Here is a 19,681-nt window from a genome sequence, read left to right as displayed (position 1 = left end):
GAATTGGCTTGCGTGGAGTGGAGAAGTTCTCGGCTCCGAAGCGAAAACATATCTGCATGTTGCCAGCGTACTTCCTTATATACCCCCTGCGGTGGGCGGAGATACGCTATGCAAATTCCGCAGACCCATGGCATTTCATTGCCATTGGCTCGTTTTATATACTCGAAGGTGATAGGCTTCTAGGCGAAACCCCAATCGTCGTCATCCGACGTAACTCGGAGTGACCACGAAAGGGAACTCCAGTTAGTCCTGATTTTGTTTCAGAAGTTTATTAAAGACAAAGTTCATATCAGGGGCAGCAGTATTGTATAAGACTCTCCTTGGCACAGGGGCTTCACTAAACTCCTGCCACATGAATGAGCAGGTCAAAATCTGCATTAGAAAATCTGTCATCCTGTGTGTTCAAACATTACATTACAGAAAAATTATATTATGGAGAATGTTGATTTTTGTGCTTTTCATAATAATCTTAAAGCTGAAGTGTGCATTTAAGCATCACATTAAACAGTGTCACAGATAATGGGAATTTTGGTCCTACGTTAGATCTAAAATTTCAAAGCAAACTGAAACCTCTCTGTACATAACAATCACTTTAAGATCTGTCATTATAAAAGATGAAAATGCAAAATGCATTAACTAAACATTTAGTCAGAATTTAGTTATTTGTCAAAACTAGGTATTAGTTGATTTGTCCTGTGACAACTGGGTTTATGTCATCTTATTACATTGCATGACCTTTTCATTTAACACATTTAAAACTGAAGTATAATTATCAACCTTTTTCTTCATAAGTTTAGAAATTCCACCTCAGTTCCTTTTGGGGCATGCAATAAAATGACTGAAACTTTTCTAATTCAGTCATCTCAAAAGCACACTGTGATCATCGGGCAATTAAAAGGTCTAATATTAATCTTCATTTTATTTCTAATATGCTGGCTGAACATTGAATTTTTTTCTATGTTATGTAGGCTTGACTGTTTACACCACAACTGTCATTTAAAAAGAATATTTGGTTTCAGGCATATGCTGTGGTGTCAAAAACTGTAGGAATGTCAATCTTCATTCTTATTTTCTTTATCTTATCTGGCAGTAAAGCTGTTTTATTATGGTCTGTGTGATTTGTAAGTACCATGCAGAACCGTTCTAAGACCAGCAGGTTGTGGGGAATGAAGTCAAACTTCTTTCCAGGCCAAGCAGTCTTCTTTATCTTAGCTGACATTTAAACTGTTCATTTGATTTGATTGACTGACACGTCCCGATTTTGCAGGCATGGTCCTGGGGCAGCATGTTTTGTTGATCCTGGAACAACAATTCTGAGGCTGTTCAGTTAAGGTAAAAAAGTTACTTAGAGCACCTTTAAGTCCATCAGGGTGTGGGGGAATGAAGTCTGTCATCATTCCAGCCCAAACTGTTTTTGTTTGCAAAAGGCTTGATCTTGAACAAAGCAGACCTGATTAAGTTGTTACTTTCTTTTTTGCTTCCATTTTCATTCATACCTCGTCATTATTTAGGGGTTTCTGTATGCAAATATAGTAAGTCCAAGTGGATTACCATTATTATTATTATTATTATTATTATTTGATACTTTAGTATAATTTTTTTATATTAATTATACTTTAATTATGAAAATGAAATGAATTTCATTTAATTATAAAATGAAAACAGGTTGTTTTCATTATTGTTGATAATTTTTTGGAATCACCTTTCTCTTATCTGACTGGCTTAACAAGATTTCTACTACAGATTGATGTTGACGTCATTTGTAAAAGGATATAAATATACAGACGGAACCTGAAAATACATTCTTCTCAAGAAAAATCGACCACAAGGTAAATAAATTAATCTTTTTTTATTTTTATTTTTTTATTTACTGAGGACATTGCATGGTTGTGTAGAATACAAGGGCATATTTTTGGTTTGGGTTGAAGTGTGAACCGTTTTAGTGGGGTCCCAGAGCATGTTCCCTTTTGAGGTTTATTTATTTGTTTGTTTATTTATTTATTTATTTTTGAAAAATACTTTTGTGGTATCATCCACACATGCAAAGTTGGTACATTACTGCAATAAAATAATAGCCTAGTTAACAATTACTTGCTTACAGGATATTTGATGTAGGCCTATTTCATATATTTTTAAGAATCTAGAACCTTATCAGTTTGACAGAATGTTCTAATTCAAAATGCCATGCAAGTCAAACTAACTTTACTTAACATTTGCTATACTGAAATTGTTTAATTCCTACTTTCTCTTAGCCTATATAAGCCTCACTTTGCATGTAATGAGTCAATATACAAGTTTCACTTTTTTAACGGAATTACTGAAATAAATCAACTTTTTGATGATATTCTAATTTTATGACCAGCACCTGTATATATATATATGTGTGTGTGTGTATATATATATATATATATATATAATGTTTCTGAATTCCTACTAATTGTTTATTTCCTACAGTTTATCATGCTCTTAATGATTTTCCTTCTCTTGGAATATCTGAAGGCCAGTTTTTTCCTATCAGTCATCATTTGAATATATTTTTACTCATGGCTCCTTAGGAAAATGTACCATAGTTCTTGTAACAATAAAGCAATAATTACAAGTCAAACCATTGATGGCTCCTTAGTTCAATCCTTAGGCAAATGTTGACTTTTTGATTTATTTATTAATCTATAGCATTTGTTATGAAAAAATAACAACCTAAACACTTCAGATACAACATGTTGTAATATAAATATAGTGTAAAATCTATTCCCATAACAGATTATATAAATTCTAGAAGATAATAAAAATTTTACACAATAAACTAGTTATTTAGAGCTTTGACTCTAAACAGTGGCGGATTTAGCAAATCGGGGGCCCAAGGCGAAGGTAGGCTATGGGCCCCTCCCCATCCAATCTTTAAAAGAGAACGAAAAAAATATGTAGGCCCTACCGACTGAATGGTGGATAGGCAGGTAAAGCTAATCTACGGGGAAGTAAAGGTTAGAGAGGAGAAAAAAACATCCTCTTTAAACCCTGCATACACTTCTTTAACTTACTCCTAAACAGAAACATGTTACAATGCATGGTAGCCAACAATTTCTGGTAAGCTATGTTTTTTTTTTTTTTTTGCTTGTATCAGCTGGTATAATTTAAGGTTAAAATAAGTAATATAGTAGGCCTACACATATTTAGCCAAATACTCTCTAGGCTATAGCTCTTTTTTTTCTAGCCAATTACATGGCTTTCCTGAGGTAAATGTTATGTGACTGTTCTCCAGCTGTTTTACCTCTTTCCGCGGTTGAAAAACACTTATTGATCAATATTATGAATGAGGAATATACATTTCGTTAAGTTATACTGTATCTTTCAACATTGTTAATTCGTGTTTATTTACTATTAGCTAGAGATGATCAGTTCACGTGCCGCTATAGGAATCTGTCACGTTACATTAAAACGGCAAAACGGTATTTATTGTTTGAATTTCGTAATAGAATTGACAGAATCTGAGAGCTGAGATTTTTTTTAAATATCATGATTCATAAGTAAACTGCTCAGTTTTGTCTGTCGATCTCCGTGTCCTCTTTGCTTCACGATTTTTCTGTGCGTTGGACGTTGTTGTTCCTGATCTGTATCCCCAACAGTAGCCGTAAAAAAGTTTGTCATCTTTGGCAGCGTTCCCAAATACTTATCAGCGTCTTTTCACTTTTTTTCTTTTATTTGAGCCGCTTGGGTAACTTCGAAACTTTAAATTTTCGCGTTTAGACTCGTCTTGCTCTGTTTGTGTATTTCCCAGTCCTCCTGTTACTGCGTGTTGTTTACCTTTAGCGCCGCGCACTTTTTGCTTTCCTCCCGCTTCCTCCTTTTTTCAGCACCGCTTGGGTAGCTAGCTTCGCTTCATTTTTACTCTGTCTACTACTCTGTACACTCTGTCTGTCACTCTGTACACTCTGTCTGTCAGTCACTTCTTTTTCTCCATCAGTTTTTTGGCACAGCCTTGTCACTTTCGCAGATGCGCAGTAAAAGTGAGATAATGGAATAGTCCAATGTAGTGAGGCGGGGGGCCCCCTCCTGTCTGCGATTTGATTTGATGCCATTTTTCGCAAATGGAGTTTTAGAAATATATAATAAAAAAAAATAAAAAAACTTAAGCATAAGTTAATAGGGCATTTTGGGGGCCACTAGGTAGCTCGGGGCCCAAGGCAATTGCCGACCTTTGCCTAATGGTAAAGTCCGCCCCTGACTCTAAACACCGGTTTCACCGACAATTAAGGTTTAAGATAATCCCAGATTTAAATGCATGAAAGTAAATTGCACTGACATACAGTATCTTTAAATATGTTGCTGACATATTTTAAGATACTGTATGTCAGTGCAATTTACTTTCATTATTTTGTGTCAAGGTGCACACAAGTAATGTTTTTTTTTTCTAAGGCATGTTTATATGTATTGTCTTATATGTATGTATGTGTAATGTTCCAATTGAACCAAGGTCTAATCCTGGCTTATTCTAAACCCTGTCTGGCCTAAATGTCAAAGTTAAAAGTTGTCCATTTTGCATTTGTGAATTGAATAAAGAGGGCAATGATGTGATGTTACAGTTTTATTCACAATTGTGTAGGCTATATGAAGACAATTGGCAAAAGCATGGGGATTTTATTAGACATACACTGTTGTGATTAATTTCTTCATTGCTTGCTCAGTCAGCTGCCTATAAGTTTTCGGACGCATTCTTGAAATGGGTGTCATTCAACTGATGTAGTGTTTTGAAGGGGCCACTACTTTTACTTTCAATCTTTAATGTCTTCAAGATGCAATTTGTTGCGCATAGGCAGAAGTGCACAGAATCGACCACCACAGACACAATCCAGAAGCAGTTGCACTGTTGTAGCAGGTGTTTAATGCTAATTTAAAGGCAGATAACAATCTCTTGATTGAAGATGACTTATCTGGAGGACTTAATCTGAATGTTTGAGAAATTATATCACTCACCAGTGTTGGGATGGTTGTTGTTGGAATACACAGACTGTATTCAGGGTAACACCTGTTGACTTCCGTTGTTTACACCAGATAGTACAGGCCGGGTTTGTTGTGTTCAATATTTATAGTAAAGGATAGAATGAAACAACCAGGGTTATTGTTAAAGAGTCAGGAAGTATAAAAAATATTGCATATTTCATATTTTTTTTAATGAATTTTCCCACAGTTGTGATTGTGAACAGCCATGGTTTCACTGGTTGTAGTGGCTGTATTTCTCCTCCGGGCTCTCTTTCAGTCCCCTCAGGCTGCAGCATTCAAAATCATTCCTGCTGATGGATCCCTCACACATCAACAAATCACTGAGGCAGCTTTCCTCCGCAAGATGGCAGAAGTGTGCCGTGACGTAGCCGCTGCCCGGGGGCAGGAATTTACACTACCTGTAAGAAAAAAAATATGAGCACGAAACAATTTACTAAAACTGCTCTTTGCCAATGGTTTTAATCGCTGAAATATTTATAGAATATTGTAGGAATATTATAGAATATTTAATGTACAACTAGACTTATCTTTGTATGAATATTTAATATTTTAAATATATTTGAAATCATTTAAAGATATTCATTGTGATTGCATGTTTCTTTACACAAACTGTTTAATTTTTTTTTTACAAGTCTTTTTTTTTTAAATCTACAACAAATCACAAATGTTATTGATAGAGTCTGGAACATTTGTGGAACCTAATCACACTTTAATGTCATAGAACCAAAGTAAAAAATAATGTGCATCTAATTTGAAAACAGAAAGACAAAGATGGTGTTTTAATAAAATGTTAATGAAATAAAAGTATAATTATGAAAAAAAAAAATTAAATAAAAAATCCAAATTTTGAAAACTTATTTACAGGTAACTAACAGGTAGTCATTCAAAGAGAAACAAGTCCAGTTGGAAGCACTGATGATGTGATTATCATCATGATATGAAGTTTAGGCATAATACTTTAATCGACATGTCTTGTAATCATCTGAACTGTGCAAGACCAGATTTATTCATTAAAATATGTTTTCTTGTCATGAATATTTGTTATACATTTAGTGGCAGTTATTAAAAATGTTCAATTTCATAAATACAAATTTTCACTGTAAAAATTAGATTAGTTATGACAACATATAAATGTTACATTGCCTTTGCCTTATCAAAATAAGTTAAAGGAACACACCGACTTTTTGGATAAGTTAGATAAGTCCATACATCTCATGCTCATCTGCTGTAACTCTGTCTTGAGTCTGACGCACCCACCGCTAGCCTAGCTTAGCACAAAGACTGGAGGTAAACGGTTCCATCTAGCCTACTGCTCCCAATAAATGACAAAATAACGCCAACATATTCCTATTTACATGTTGTGATTTGTATAGTCACAGTGTGTACAAATAACAAGGTCACAAGAGACACAGCCATCTTCTAACCGTATACATCCTGGGAACTATATTATCAGAACGCCCGTTTCACACATACTCCATAGTGCGTACGCAGTGCAGGAGCAGCACGCGCAATAGTGCTTTCACATATGCTGCGTTTGCAGTGCGTAACTGATCCGCTGCTGTAGGCTATACCACAAATACATACTCACTTTTTGTATTTCAAATCCAGAAGTTATCAGCAACTTTTATTTAAAAAAAGTTTTTTGTCAGTATTGCGATTCTCTTTTGTACACATACACTCTTTAATAGACGTAGCCTATTCGCGTTTAAACACAATTTAAACAACATATTATTAAATATATTACTTCTATATAATTATATATTAAGCTGCTCAAGCAAGTGGTAAAATATTTTACCATGTACTTATATTAAAATCACATAGCCTACATTTTAAATTAAAACTTAAAATTGACAAAAACAGCAGACCCACCCTTTCTTTTGCATAATTTAAATATTTATACAATAAATCTTGCATGTCACAAAGAACTTGTTTTTCCACCTCCACGAATGAGACAAGTGTTGTTCATTATGTTGCCTTGTTGAAGTAAATTGTATTTTACATTGATTTACCCCGGTCTTAACGTCTCAGCATTGCGATTCTCTTTGTACACATATCTTTAATAGACGTATGCACGTTTAAACACAATTTAAACAACGTCAGCCTATTATTCAGTGCATTACTTCTACTTATATTAAGTTGCTTAAGCAAGTATGTGTGTATTCTGTTCATTTTGACCACGAAACATGCGCTGTCACTTTAATTCAGCGTTTGCAGCACAGCAAAAATAGACTCGGTGCGGAAACGATCTCTGCACTGCTGTAGCGCCTATAGGCTACGCACCGCAACTGGAACGAATCGACGGACTGCAACCGCGTGCAGTGTGAAAGCTCACCTGTTAGCATGGGTACGGAAAAAAATACGCACCGCATACGCACTGCAAATGTTATGTGTGAAACGGGCGGAAGGTGAAGAACTGCTGCTTCTGCGGAGTGTTTTGCTCCAACTCTGAACTCTCTGCTCCTCCCTGTGTAGGCTATATAGTTGTTCATATTTGTGCTTACTTTTTTATTATTTACTTGTATTATTATTAATATGGTATCTATATATTATACATTATGGCTGTGTCTCATGTAGGGTTGCCAACTTCAGAAAAGGAAAATGCGGGACAATCGTGGTTCTTTATAGGAAAATGAGGGACACTCAAAATATTTGTACTGTATCACAGTGTACGTCGTTTCAGTGTCTGTAGTCAAGTATGTTTAAAAGGTTATCAGACATAAACACATTTGTATTGCTTAACCTATTTATGTAAAATTGAATTCTAAAAAGAATTTTAATGTCATACATAAAAAAGTCACATTACAAACAATCATCCAAAATAACAGCATTTATCTAAAATAGAAAACTTTTTTTTAACATTATACACTAGACCTACAGTTCAAATGTTTAGGGTTAGTAAGAGTTTTTTTTTTTTTTTTTTTTGGAAAGAAACTAAAGAAAGTAATTGCCTACTTTTATTCAGCAAGGATGCAGTACGCAAAATTGACAGTAAAGACTTATTTATAATGTTACAAAAGCTTTCTATTTCAGATAAATCTCTTGAACTTTATATTCATCAAAGAATCCTAGGGGAAAAAAATGTTTTAAACATTAATGATAATCAGAAATGTTTTTTGAGCATATTATTGTCACGGTGTCAGGTTTGTGTTCTCCAGGTGTCCACTAGATGTCCTCCTTCCCCACGGTGTCAGTCACATTTTGAAACTACATTCCCCACGATCCTTGTCTCATCATTGCACTCAGCTGTTCTTTATCACTAATCATTGCACTCAGTCAATTCCCCATTAGCATTGTCATTTCCCTGTGTATATAACCCTGTCTGTTTTAGTATGTGTCACGGAGTTCTTGTATATTCACGCCTCTTCTGAGTTCTGTTATTGCCTGTTGTCTTGTTCCTGTTTATGTTTGATTGCTACCTTGGTTTTGACCCTTGCCTGGACTGTTTCTGAGTAACGGATTACCCTTATAATAAACAAACTTACTACGATTGGATCTTCGCCCTATTTCCTGTGTGTGAGATCGTGACAATTATTCCCTCATGTAGATTACATGTTTTCTTGTGTGGCTGGATGTTGGACTCATGAACAATAATCACATTGTTTGCATTCGCCAAAATTGATTTACTGAAATCAAAACGTGGACAGTGAAAGGGAATTACCGTTAGCGCAAGATGAGTCCGGCTTGAAGTGGAAGTGACCAGACGGCAGAGCATTATGTTCAAACAATGATTTGTCTCAAAAGAATGATTAAAAAAGTCGGTGATCATTCTCAAGTGTCGTTATCAGCACTGCTGCTGTTGTATCAGTCAGTGGTTAGATCTGTGAAGAAGGCTAGTCAAAAAACGGGACAAGGGAGGTCACGCACGGCACGGGACAAATAAGGCCCAAAATACTGGACGTCCCAGCTAATACGGGACAGTTGGCAACTCTAGTCTCATGTGACCTTGTTATTTGTACACTCTGTGACTATACAAATCACAACATGTAAATAGGAAAATGTTGGCATTATTTTGCACTTATTGGGAGCAGTAGTGTAGATGGAGCTGTTTACCTCCAGTCTTTGTGCTAAGCTAGGCTAGCAGTGGGTGCGTCAGACAGAGTTACGGCATGCACGGAGATGAGAAGGGTATGTATGGACTTATCTAACTCTGGGGGATACGGTGAATAATACAGACCCAAAATGTCGGCGTGTTCCTTTAAGCAATTTTCAACCTTTTTATGTTATACAAGATTCAACTAATTTTTTTTAAGTCAGTGTAATGTAATTCAAGTTGAAATGACTTAAACATCCAAGTTGATTTTACTTAAAAGACATTATTTTACTTATTTAAGGAAGCAACTTTATTTTACAGCGTGGGTCTAATCTAACATTTCCCCCCCTTACTTCCAGATCAACAACAAATTGACAGTAACTGCCGTCCAGAGAGCCTGCTCAAATTCATATTCCTCCTTATTAAAAATACCCACTTTCAGTCTGGCTATTTCTCAGACTTCCATTAGCAATGCAGCTGTGGATAGAAAGCAGTTCAGTACTGCTCATCATTTTGATAATGAAGATTTCAAAAATGGACGGGACCTCATCACTCAGGGCATTGCGGCAGTGAAAGTCAACGTGAAAAAGGGCAGATATTTGTCTGCTCGCTCCAGTCTGGGGGCTGCATGTCATACTTTACAGGTATGCTAGTCCATAGAGATGCAAATCTAGAAGTATGGAGGTTTTTTAATTGGGGGGGGGGGTTACACTTTAGGTTAGGGTCCAATTCTCACTATTAACTAGTTGCTTAGCATGCATATTACTAGATTATTGCCTGTTTATTTGTACTTATAAAGCACATATTAATGCCTTATTCTCCATGACCATAATCTACATCCCTACCCAATAAACTTAACAACTACCTTACTAACTATTAATAAGCAGTAATTAGGAGTTTATTGAGGCAATAGTCGTAATTAATAGTGAGAATTGGACCATAATCTAAAGTGTGACCAAAAACAAAATATGTAGCCTACAACAAAACTCCTCACTATTATTAGTGTGTTTTAGGAATTTGAAGGAAAATATACAAAGTATTGTTTTGTTAGAACAGTACTTTGTTCTGTGGTTTATATAATAAGCTAAAATAGGATTACATTGAGTAGACCTATGTAAATTTGCAATTAAGAAAATTAATGTGTTTTTGTGTGCAGGATTTCTATAGTCACAGTAACTGGGTGGAACTGGGAAGCACTGCTCCTTTCAGCCCCCTGATCAGACCTGAACTTCCTCTCAACAATCTAGCAGGTATACTGTACTGTATAGTTGTTCCTGAAGTAGTTTCTTTGTATTCATCTGAAAATTAATTATCCAATAAGGTGCATTATATGACATTTACATTTGTCCACCCATGTCATGTAACCAGTTATATATATATATATATATATATATATATATTGTGTCATTCCCCGCACACACTTATGTTTCTGGATGGATGTCTAGGTCCCAATACAAAAACATGCAAAAGCTGTGTTGGAGAAGACTGCAGTGGCAACATTCTCCAAGAGGTTCTGCAACAGAAGATGTTAACTTCAGGATATTTTCGCCTTTTACTCTCAACCAAACCTGCAGGTATAAGGAAGTTTAACATCTCATATATTAGCATAGGTTTAAGTGCTTATCAGGGTTTTTAGACCAAAGTCGGACAATTCCCGAACTAGAGCATGTATTACTTCAGCTGAATCTCCTTGGATATGATGAAGCTGTAATTGTAAAACTAGTGATCATAAGCACTGTTTGTATAATCTACTGTAAGAATTAGGAGGGGGGAGTTTGAAAAGGTACTGGTAATTTTCTGGTTATTATCCGTTCAGTTTACAGACATTTCCTTTAAACATAAAACACAATGCAATGTGTAATTCAAAATATGGGTAAAACACCTGTGAAAAATCAATACAGTAAATGTATTAATATTAACACATTGTAATACTGTTTTAGTATTGTTTTCACTCTTTTTCCGGTTCTGGGTTTGTCTGCTCTTTGTGCCCTAATTAGTTACTGATTTAATTCACCCATTCTTACTTATTTTAATTACTCTCCCTGTGTATTTTACGTCAGACTTGGTACTTCCGTTCACAGCCATGTTCACTATGGTATTTCGCTCGATGGTTTTGTTTTCGCATCATACATGTGTTTACTGTGAAAGTTCAATGCGGTAGAGTCAGCGCATAACACACGTCATAACCAAACGTTATGTGATTGGCTTACGGGTAACCAATGATTTGGTACCAACCTTTTTCTCTATTCCTTTGTACGTATACATCATTACAGCCACTGTGACACACATGACTTTGTACCCTATTTTTACAGACTATTTTTCATACTTGACTGGCTTGAGTAAATGTTTATACTTTTTACATTTTCTCAGTTTTCATGTTAGGATATGCACTGTCAAAGTACTTCAAGAATGGTAAAGAGGTAACTGTATGCAGTCACCATTAATGGGGTTTAGGAAGATCATCAGACATCATGTTCCATCAAGTTCCTTAAATGAACTCCATCAATTTCTGTCTGAACTTTATTGCAGAGTTCAAGATGCTTTGAATTAAAATACCAAAAAGCTGTACACTCAGAAACACTTGGTTATATAAAAGTTTATATAAAAAAATTAACTCTCTCTCAGGCAAGTGTAGCCATGGCGGCCTTCTTGACATGACCAGTTATAAAGACCCCATTGGAGGCATCAACAAAGATGACATCAGCTCAAGTCACGGCTTCCTTCATCAGCGTGCCGCTGAAATGGCCATCAATGCTACTATTGAACTGCTGGAAGACATCCGAGTAGCAACTGGCAATGTAGCCTTTCTTCGGTATTGACTTTAGTAACATAAAAGGAAGAAATCTTTTGTGCTACTATTACCATAAGTGGTCCATATTTATGCACTGTAGTCCACGTTTTCTGAAGCTATGCAATAGTTTTATGAGGAACAGGCTGAAAATTATACCACTGTTAACTGATGATGAACATTGGGCAAATTATTGCATTTCATCTGCTTTCTCTCTCTCTCAGATTGATGGGCCTGAGTCAGATCTCAGTCCTGGCTTTTGTGTTTGACACCACGGGCAGTATGTCTAATTACATCGCAGAGGCCAAGACAGTGACCTTCAGTATCATAGACAGCAGGAAAGGAACATCAGAGGAACCTTCAGAATATATTCTAGTCCCATTTAATGACCAGGGTAGGCATGTTGTGCTGAAAATGAAACATTTATGTCAAATTATATACAGTGCAATGCATAAGTGAATACACCCATGCTAAAGTTGACTAAAAAAAGGAATAAAAAATCATATTTTGGAAATTGAACTTAATGCCTTAATTTAAAAAATTAGGAAAAATCCAACCTTTAAGGACACCAATTTTCTTTGTGAATGAATAATGTATCGTAAATAAATAAATGTTCTTCCTTAAAATACATGGTGCATAAGTGAGTACACCCCTATGTTAAATTCCCATAGAGGCAGGCAGATTTTTATTTTTAAGTATTTTTTTTATTTTTTTTTAGGATACTATGCATCCTGATAAAGTTCCCTTGGCCTTTGGAATTAAAATAGCCCCACATCATCACATAGCCTTCACCATACCTAGAGATTGGCATGATTTTATTTCAGTTAGCCTAAAAGCTAGTTTGATTTGCATTGAGAGATGATCTTATGGAAAGTACCCCATGCCAATCTCTAGGTATGGTGAAGGCTATGTGATGATGTGGGGCTATTTTAATTCCAAAGGCCAAGGGAACTTTATCAGGATGCATAGTATCCTAAAAAAAAATTAAAAAAAATACTTAAAAATAAAAATCTGCCTGCCTCTATGGGAATTTAACATAGGGGTGTACTCACTTATGCACCATGTATTTTAAGGAAGAACATTTATTTATTTACGATACATTATTCATTCACAAAGAAAATTGGTGTCCTTAAAGGTTGGATTTTTCCTAATTTTTTAAATTAAGGCATTAAGTTCAATTTCCAAAATATGATTTTTTATTCCTCTTTTTAGTCAACTTTAGCATGGGTGTATTCACTTATGCATTGCACTGTATATATTGTGATCCCATATTAAATTAGGTGTCTTAACTACTGTGTACTTACGTCAAAAGAAATCGTTAGGTACAGTGTACTTAGGATACGGATGAGGTTAGGGACAGTTTGGTGGTATGGGTAGGTTTAAAGGTGGGTTAAATATGAACTGAACTGAAAAAAATCAACATTGATAAAGTGTTGTTTATGACAATTAAAAGTATCACCAGATTCACCCGTGTTCACTCTGAAGGAATCACTCACATTGGCTGTGCACTTGTAATGACACATCAAGGATGTTAAGAGGCTAAAAGCAGGTTTAAAACTTGCCCCAAGTCAACAGGGTGCCAATTTTAAAAAGAGGATAACATGGTGTAGGCAACACCGATTTTTGTCGTTGTTCTCTGTATTGACAGCACTCCAAATTTACAAAAAAATTAGCTCAATGTTAAAATTGACCGGAGTTCTCCTTTAATGGAGCAATAATGGTTCATTGTGTTATAAGAGGGAAATGTGGGAGGTTGGAGGGCTGTAGCCTGTCATGCACTCTCATTTATTGTATACAAGCACATTATGCATTTTATTAAATAGAGACTGCTTATATATGCCGTGTGCATTTAGAGAAAAATACTAAAACATGGTTGAGGTACTGTGCGTTTTAGAAAGTCGAGGCAGATAAATGGCAAATGTGATTGGACGAATTCATCCAATGGGATCGCTTGTTAAGTTAGCTGCACGCAGTTTTGTTGAACGCTAGAAAGCCTGGTTTCCTTGTCAAAGGTAGCCTGTGAAAATGTATCGTAACCCCAGCTGCCTTAGCCCTATACCATTCATTACTACAGCCAGGGGCAATACAGTATGAACCCCCCCTAGACCTGTTGGTTTCTGTTTCCTCAGCCATGTCAGCTAGCCTCAGACTATGTACATGCTATGGCTGCTCTGCTTGTGTTGGTTAGCAACAGAGTAGCTTATCATGCCAGTGACGTAGCAGAATGCTGAAATCCAACATGGCGGCACCCGTGTAACAACAACAACATTTTCAACGTACCATATTATCCCTTTTAACAAATTCTGCCATTTTAATAATTGTACCAATGAGAATAAATAAAATACATCTGTTATATCACCTTTACTCAAATTTTCAGTTCAGTTCATCTTTAAGGGGTAAGGGAAGGGTCAACAGTGTAATTATAGATGTAGTTATATTAATTACAGTGTAAAAACATGTATGTACACAATGAGTGCATTGTATCAAATGATTCATTTAAATGTTTCTACATTTAAAGACACATTTAAAGTGGGTCCAAGTTTTTATATGAAAATGTAGATATGGATAATCTTGTTCCATAGTTTTTAGAAAACCATCTGTGCTGATGCTTCAAAGATACCAGCATCTACTTGCTTAACTTGTTTATCTGATAGGCATATATTGGATTCAGAAAGTATTCAGACCCTTCTTTTTTTCCACATTTTGTTGTGTTGCAGTCTTATGCTAAAATTCAGTCACAGTTTGATTAAAATGCACTGTGCATTTTGGTATTGTAGTGCCCTGTAGTGATGTGTTTGTGTTTTTCACAGGTTTTGGTCCTCTGATGAAAACTGATAATGCAGATACATTTAAAGAGCGAATCAATTCCCTTTCAGCATCTGATGGTTCAAATCCAGGGATGTGCCTTTCAGGACTACTGGTGTGTGTGTGTGTGTGTGTGTGTGTGTGTGTGTGTGTGTGTGTGTGTGTGTGTGTGTGTGTGTGTGTGTGTTTTCAATGTCTTTGGACAGCAGTGTAAACCTTCATTCATTCTGAGAAAAGTTCACTATGAAACCAGTACACTCAAACAAATTCAATATTTGTTTGCACAAATAATATGATCATTTAGATTTAGAGGAAATAATCGTTTTATTCTTTGGTATCCACAGTAAAAGTGTTCTTGTCTTTTCTGTTTCATCATTTCATGAATCTACAGTTAACACTGACACAAGCTCCTCCATCATCAGACATTTTTGTTTTCACTGATGCTTCAGTAAAGGACACAGAATTAAAAAACGCAGTTGAGGCCATGATACAAATCACCAAGTCAACAGTGAGTATCTGCAGAACTGCTTGATTTGTTTCTTCAGTTGGGATCAGTTATGTTACAGATGTCTTAATACTTGTTTCTTCCTTCCCACACTTTAGGTCACTTTCCTGCTGACAAACTCCATCTCATCGCGTAGTCAGCAGAATGTCTCACTATCAAGATTATTGTCTCAGTCAGACATACAGCTGTACAGAGACCTGGCCCATATTTCTGGTGGACAGACCATAGAGGTCACAAACTCTACACTGTCTCAGGCCACTGCAGTCATTATGGATGTAATCGCCGCTGGCCTGGTATGTTTCAACAACAAGATCCCTTTATTAACGATACTTCTATCATTATTGCATAGACATGCATTTTATAATGTAAGTGTAATTTGCTTTATACCACCAATCATATCCTAATATGATTGCTTTTATTTGTGCTGTGCTGTCCTTGGGGGTAACTCTCTAAATCTCAAATGCAGTAAAACATGTGTTTCTTGAAGGTGACTGTTCTTTACATAGAGAGAAGTCCAGCCATTGCAGAATTTTTTTCTTTTGTGCTGGATCCATCTCTGTCCAATGTGACTGTGTATGTCACCGGAGACTCTCCGGTCTTTACCCTCTACAGCCCTACAGGTGAGCCTGTGCATCTATGAACAGAATGCCTATGCCTAACAATCAGTTTCATGATTCTCTCATCATTTACTCACCTTCATGCTGTCCCAGATGTGTGATTTTCCTTCTTCAGATAAACACAAAGAAAGATTTTTAGAAATATAGACCATCTCTATGATTCCATTTAATGGGTCTCTCAAAGTTGACGCTTCAAAAACTTAACAAAACAAACAAGATGATAATTTACAGCCACAGTTGATGAATCAATGTTGTCTGAAGCTAAATTATGTGGTGTCATTTATGCAATCCCTTATTTGCATCACATAGTATGTGTGGCGCTGACATTCATCACTTAATGGTGTATAAATACACTGACAAAAGGTAGGGAAAAAAGTAATATTTTAAGGCGTACCTTTATCTCCGCATTGAGGCGTATGTGGAAAAAAAACACTCTATGAACGATCGGGGAAGGATGTAAGGCACGTCGGGTCGAGGAACACCGCGGTGTGAGCCTCGAGTGAAAGCTTGTCTTGCTCAAGACAAAGCAATTGCACTGCTGCTGGTAGATCCATCTTTGTTTTTTTGGTCTGTCATTCTGTTAGGTGTCTGTTTGCAGCAATGAGGAAACAGGATCTTTATGCAGCAGACTTTATAAATCATAAACTCAAACTTACAGAAATGCTCATGAGTTTAGGAAACACAGGACAGAACAACCAGGTCAACATTAAAGGCAGACAAAATTAAGCTATAATTAAAAAACAAAAAAATCAAAGATGGCAACAACAGTGGGAAACAGGAAGTAGGCTAAAGGTAGACATATGTATGTAATACAGCCAAAAGTGGGGAAAAGTAGGCACTCAGGTGGAAGTAGAAGAGAGGAAGACATTTTATCCAGACTCAGAATAGGACATACAGGACTTAATAAAACAATGCAATTAATGTCAAAGCATTCGACAGGACGATTTGAATGGTGAAAACGAAACAGTAGAACACGTAATCATGTATTGTGAAAAGTATAAAGATGGCAGAGAAAAGTTATTAGAAGAGGTTCAGATAGAAGAGATTGATATTAATTTGAGGTACCTATTAAACCCCGAACAAAGACTTAATAACAGAGAAGCTTTATTTAAATATTTGGAGAACACAGGTTTAATTAATAGGATTTGAGAGAATATTTTAATTTTTTTCTCAAGCCAGAGGAGCTGAACACGTGGCGCTGGCTGAAGCATAGATTTTTATTGAGTGGGGGAGGATGGGATGTGTGTAAGTGGTTAGAGTCTCTGGATCGAGTTCACAGTAGGTGGCGGTAATGCGCGAAATTGGTGCGAACTGCCAAAAAAACGGCAAGAAGAATAATTAACTAATGAAGACGTGATCGTGGAAACAAAGAGTGGCGGGAAACTGAACAAAATGAACACTGAAAGAAGTCCAAAAACAAACACAGACATGTAACACTTAGGCGTGAGTAAATGATAAGAGAATTTACATTTTTGGGTGGAGGATCCATTTAAGGTTCCATTGCATGTCAGGGCTTTGACATTAGGATTATGTCATAATTATTAATCTATTAACATCTGATTTCATGAATGCCACTTTCAGGTGTGTCTCAGTCAGGTTCTGTGGCAAATGGTCCTCTGGGTAACATCCTGACTGTAGGGAATCTAAAAAGATTCAAAATCAGCTCTGACAACCAGATAGGGGAATGGAAGATTAGTATCAGCTCCACAAGCTCCTACACCCTGAAAGTCATCGGTAAAGTTTTCATTTCTGCTTATGACTTGCTTTTAAGGTTTCAGATGTTGATATTTTACTCCTGGAATTTAACTTAAAATAGCTTTTGCAATAATTAGTTCTAGAAAAGCTTCAGTAAAAACGTTATATTGGACATAGAATATTCATCATAAAGTTTCTGGTGTTGATTTCCTGCCATGTTCATTTAAAAAACGAATTAATCTCATATCCTGTCAATTATCACAGAAAACAATCTTTACTCTGTTTGTCAAAGCAAAATAAACACATATGCCTGTCCATAATTCAGAATTTCTTTAATTGTGAATACAGGTCAGAGTTCTGTGGATGTCCTCGTTTACTTTGTGGAGATCATTGTGGGAGGTCATGGAGACTCATGGGCACAGATTTTCACCCGGCCTTTTATTGGTATAACATCATACATCATCCATCCATTCTCCAAACCACTTGTCCCCTGTAGGGTCTTTGGAAGTCATGCATCATATAATTCATATTCAAAATATGTTTTTAATGGATTGGAAAATTCCACACAAAATAATTTTGCTTTAAGGTGCGGTCACATTTACCGTTGCTCAGGGAAATTTCGCATGCGAAATCCAGTGACTTCGATTGGAATCTGTGCTATCTGGCATTTTGTGTGAGGGCGAAACATTTACTCATGCAGATTTTGCATTGCGTTCAAGTTTTTCACTCAAATTCACCAAGTTTTTAGAAAAGAATACTGTTTGGTTTTAAAGTGACTTTATGTGAGCTTATATCAGAGATAGACAACTTCGGTCTGTCCTGCAGAGTTTAGTTCCAAACCTAATCAAAACACACCTGAACCAGCTAATCAATGTCTTCAGGATTACTAGAAAGTTGGAGCTAAACAGCAGGACAGTGGCCCTGTCATGAGGTTGCGGAGATGAACCCAAGCGCAGACAGAATGCATTATACAAGGTTTATTGATGACAATAATGGGGAAAACAAAACCCACGAGGGGGCAAAACAATGACTAGAGAATAGACGAAAAACTTAAGACTTTGACTAGACTATAAACAAACAGTATAACAAGACAACTCTTTACTTTAGTAATCACACAACACACAGATGAGATACATACATACAATAGGTCTCTCAATGTTTGACAATGAGTAACAATGAACCGCACAAGACAGCGAACACAAGGGGATTAAATAGGGAGACTAATGATAACATAACAGGTGTAACAGGTAAAGCAATAATGACAAAACGAAGATAACAAGGGGGCGGGGCAAGAGAACAAGACAACAAGCACATGGCCCAAATGAAAGGCCATGTGCTTGCACACAAAACATGGGTCTGTCATGATCCTGCCTCAAGACTTAAAGAACAACAAGGACTAGATGGCAGAATCATGACAGAACCCCTCCCTTAAGGAGCAGCTTCCAGATGCTCCTCAAGGGAACATCAAACATGGGACATGACAGACTGAGACACAGACACAAACCAACAAAACATGACAAATAGCAGTAATGGCAGACATGAAAACACGACAACAGTGTTGGGATGCAACAATAAAAATAAACACGGGAGGGGGGGCGGAGGAACAAGAGAGTTCATGGGGGATTGTCCAGGGTGGATAGGAGTACTGGGGGTCTTAGGTCCACGGGATGAGGGCTGAGGATGAGGAATCCGGGCAGGCTTGGACGGGGACACATGAGGAGAGGTCTTGGGGGGAACAGTCCGGGGCTTAGTGGTGACAGGGGTGGCCGGGGAAACACCCCCTTGAATGCTGCAGAAGTGGGTGCAGCAACAGATACCGACACAGGATACAGAAGGCGGCGAAACAGGAATCCTAACTGGGGGAACAGCAGGTAATGGAACAGGGCACATGTCAGGGGGTGTAGCAGGTGGCTGTGGAGCAGGAACTGGGCTCTCAGAAGCAGCTTCAGAACCAGTGCTGCCCGAAGCAGACTCAGAACCTACGCTCCTCATCTCCGATTCGGTCACAGCAGCTAACTCTGGAACAACGCTCTCAGCCGTAGACTCGGGAACAGCGCTCGCTGACGCAGTGGACTCAGGACTAGAAGACATGACAGGTTTAACAGGCACTTCAAGGATCTTGACAAGACTAGTAAGATAGTCAGCTAGAGTCTCGGCGGCAACGACAACAGGCATCCTCTTACGAGCTGAAACCAATTGCAAGCTTCTGCAGCTTGATTGGCCACAGCTCTCCCGGCAACAGT

The 19,681-nt window shown here is 37.0% G+C and overlaps 1 protein-coding gene across 1 annotated transcript in view; it reads left to right on the top strand.

The window, feature by feature from the left end:
- The first annotated feature begins 1,801 nt into the window (after positions 1 to 1,801).
- The window catches only part of LOC311078001 (uncharacterized protein), a 36,125-nt gene continuing 18,245 nt past the window's right edge, over positions 1,802 to 19,681 (top strand). Inside the window, exons 1-13 of the mRNA XM_084106648.1 lie at positions 1,802 to 1,829; positions 5,186 to 5,398; positions 9,388 to 9,672; positions 10,185 to 10,278; positions 10,474 to 10,602; positions 11,654 to 11,840; positions 12,041 to 12,210; positions 14,627 to 14,736; positions 15,013 to 15,129; positions 15,225 to 15,419; positions 15,614 to 15,746; positions 17,325 to 17,477; positions 17,787 to 17,882. Coding sequence (XP_083962774.1) covers positions 5,204 to 5,398; positions 9,388 to 9,672; positions 10,185 to 10,278; positions 10,474 to 10,602; positions 11,654 to 11,840; positions 12,041 to 12,210; positions 14,627 to 14,736; positions 15,013 to 15,129; positions 15,225 to 15,419; positions 15,614 to 15,746; positions 17,325 to 17,477; positions 17,787 to 17,882 — 1,864 coding nt within the window. The 5' untranslated portion in view covers positions 1,802 to 1,829; positions 5,186 to 5,203. The remainder of the gene's footprint in view (positions 1,830 to 5,185; positions 5,399 to 9,387; positions 9,673 to 10,184; positions 10,279 to 10,473; positions 10,603 to 11,653; positions 11,841 to 12,040; positions 12,211 to 14,626; positions 14,737 to 15,012; positions 15,130 to 15,224; positions 15,420 to 15,613; positions 15,747 to 17,324; positions 17,478 to 17,786; positions 17,883 to 19,681) is intronic.

This window comes from Abramis brama (genome assembly GCF_963993115.1).
Source record: "Abramis brama genome assembly, chromosome: 2".
Taxonomy (NCBI): domain Eukaryota; kingdom Metazoa; phylum Chordata; class Actinopteri; order Cypriniformes; family Leuciscidae; genus Abramis; species Abramis brama.
The sequence above is the reverse complement of the archived record's forward strand: the minus strand, read 5'-3'. Positions and strand labels throughout refer to the sequence as shown.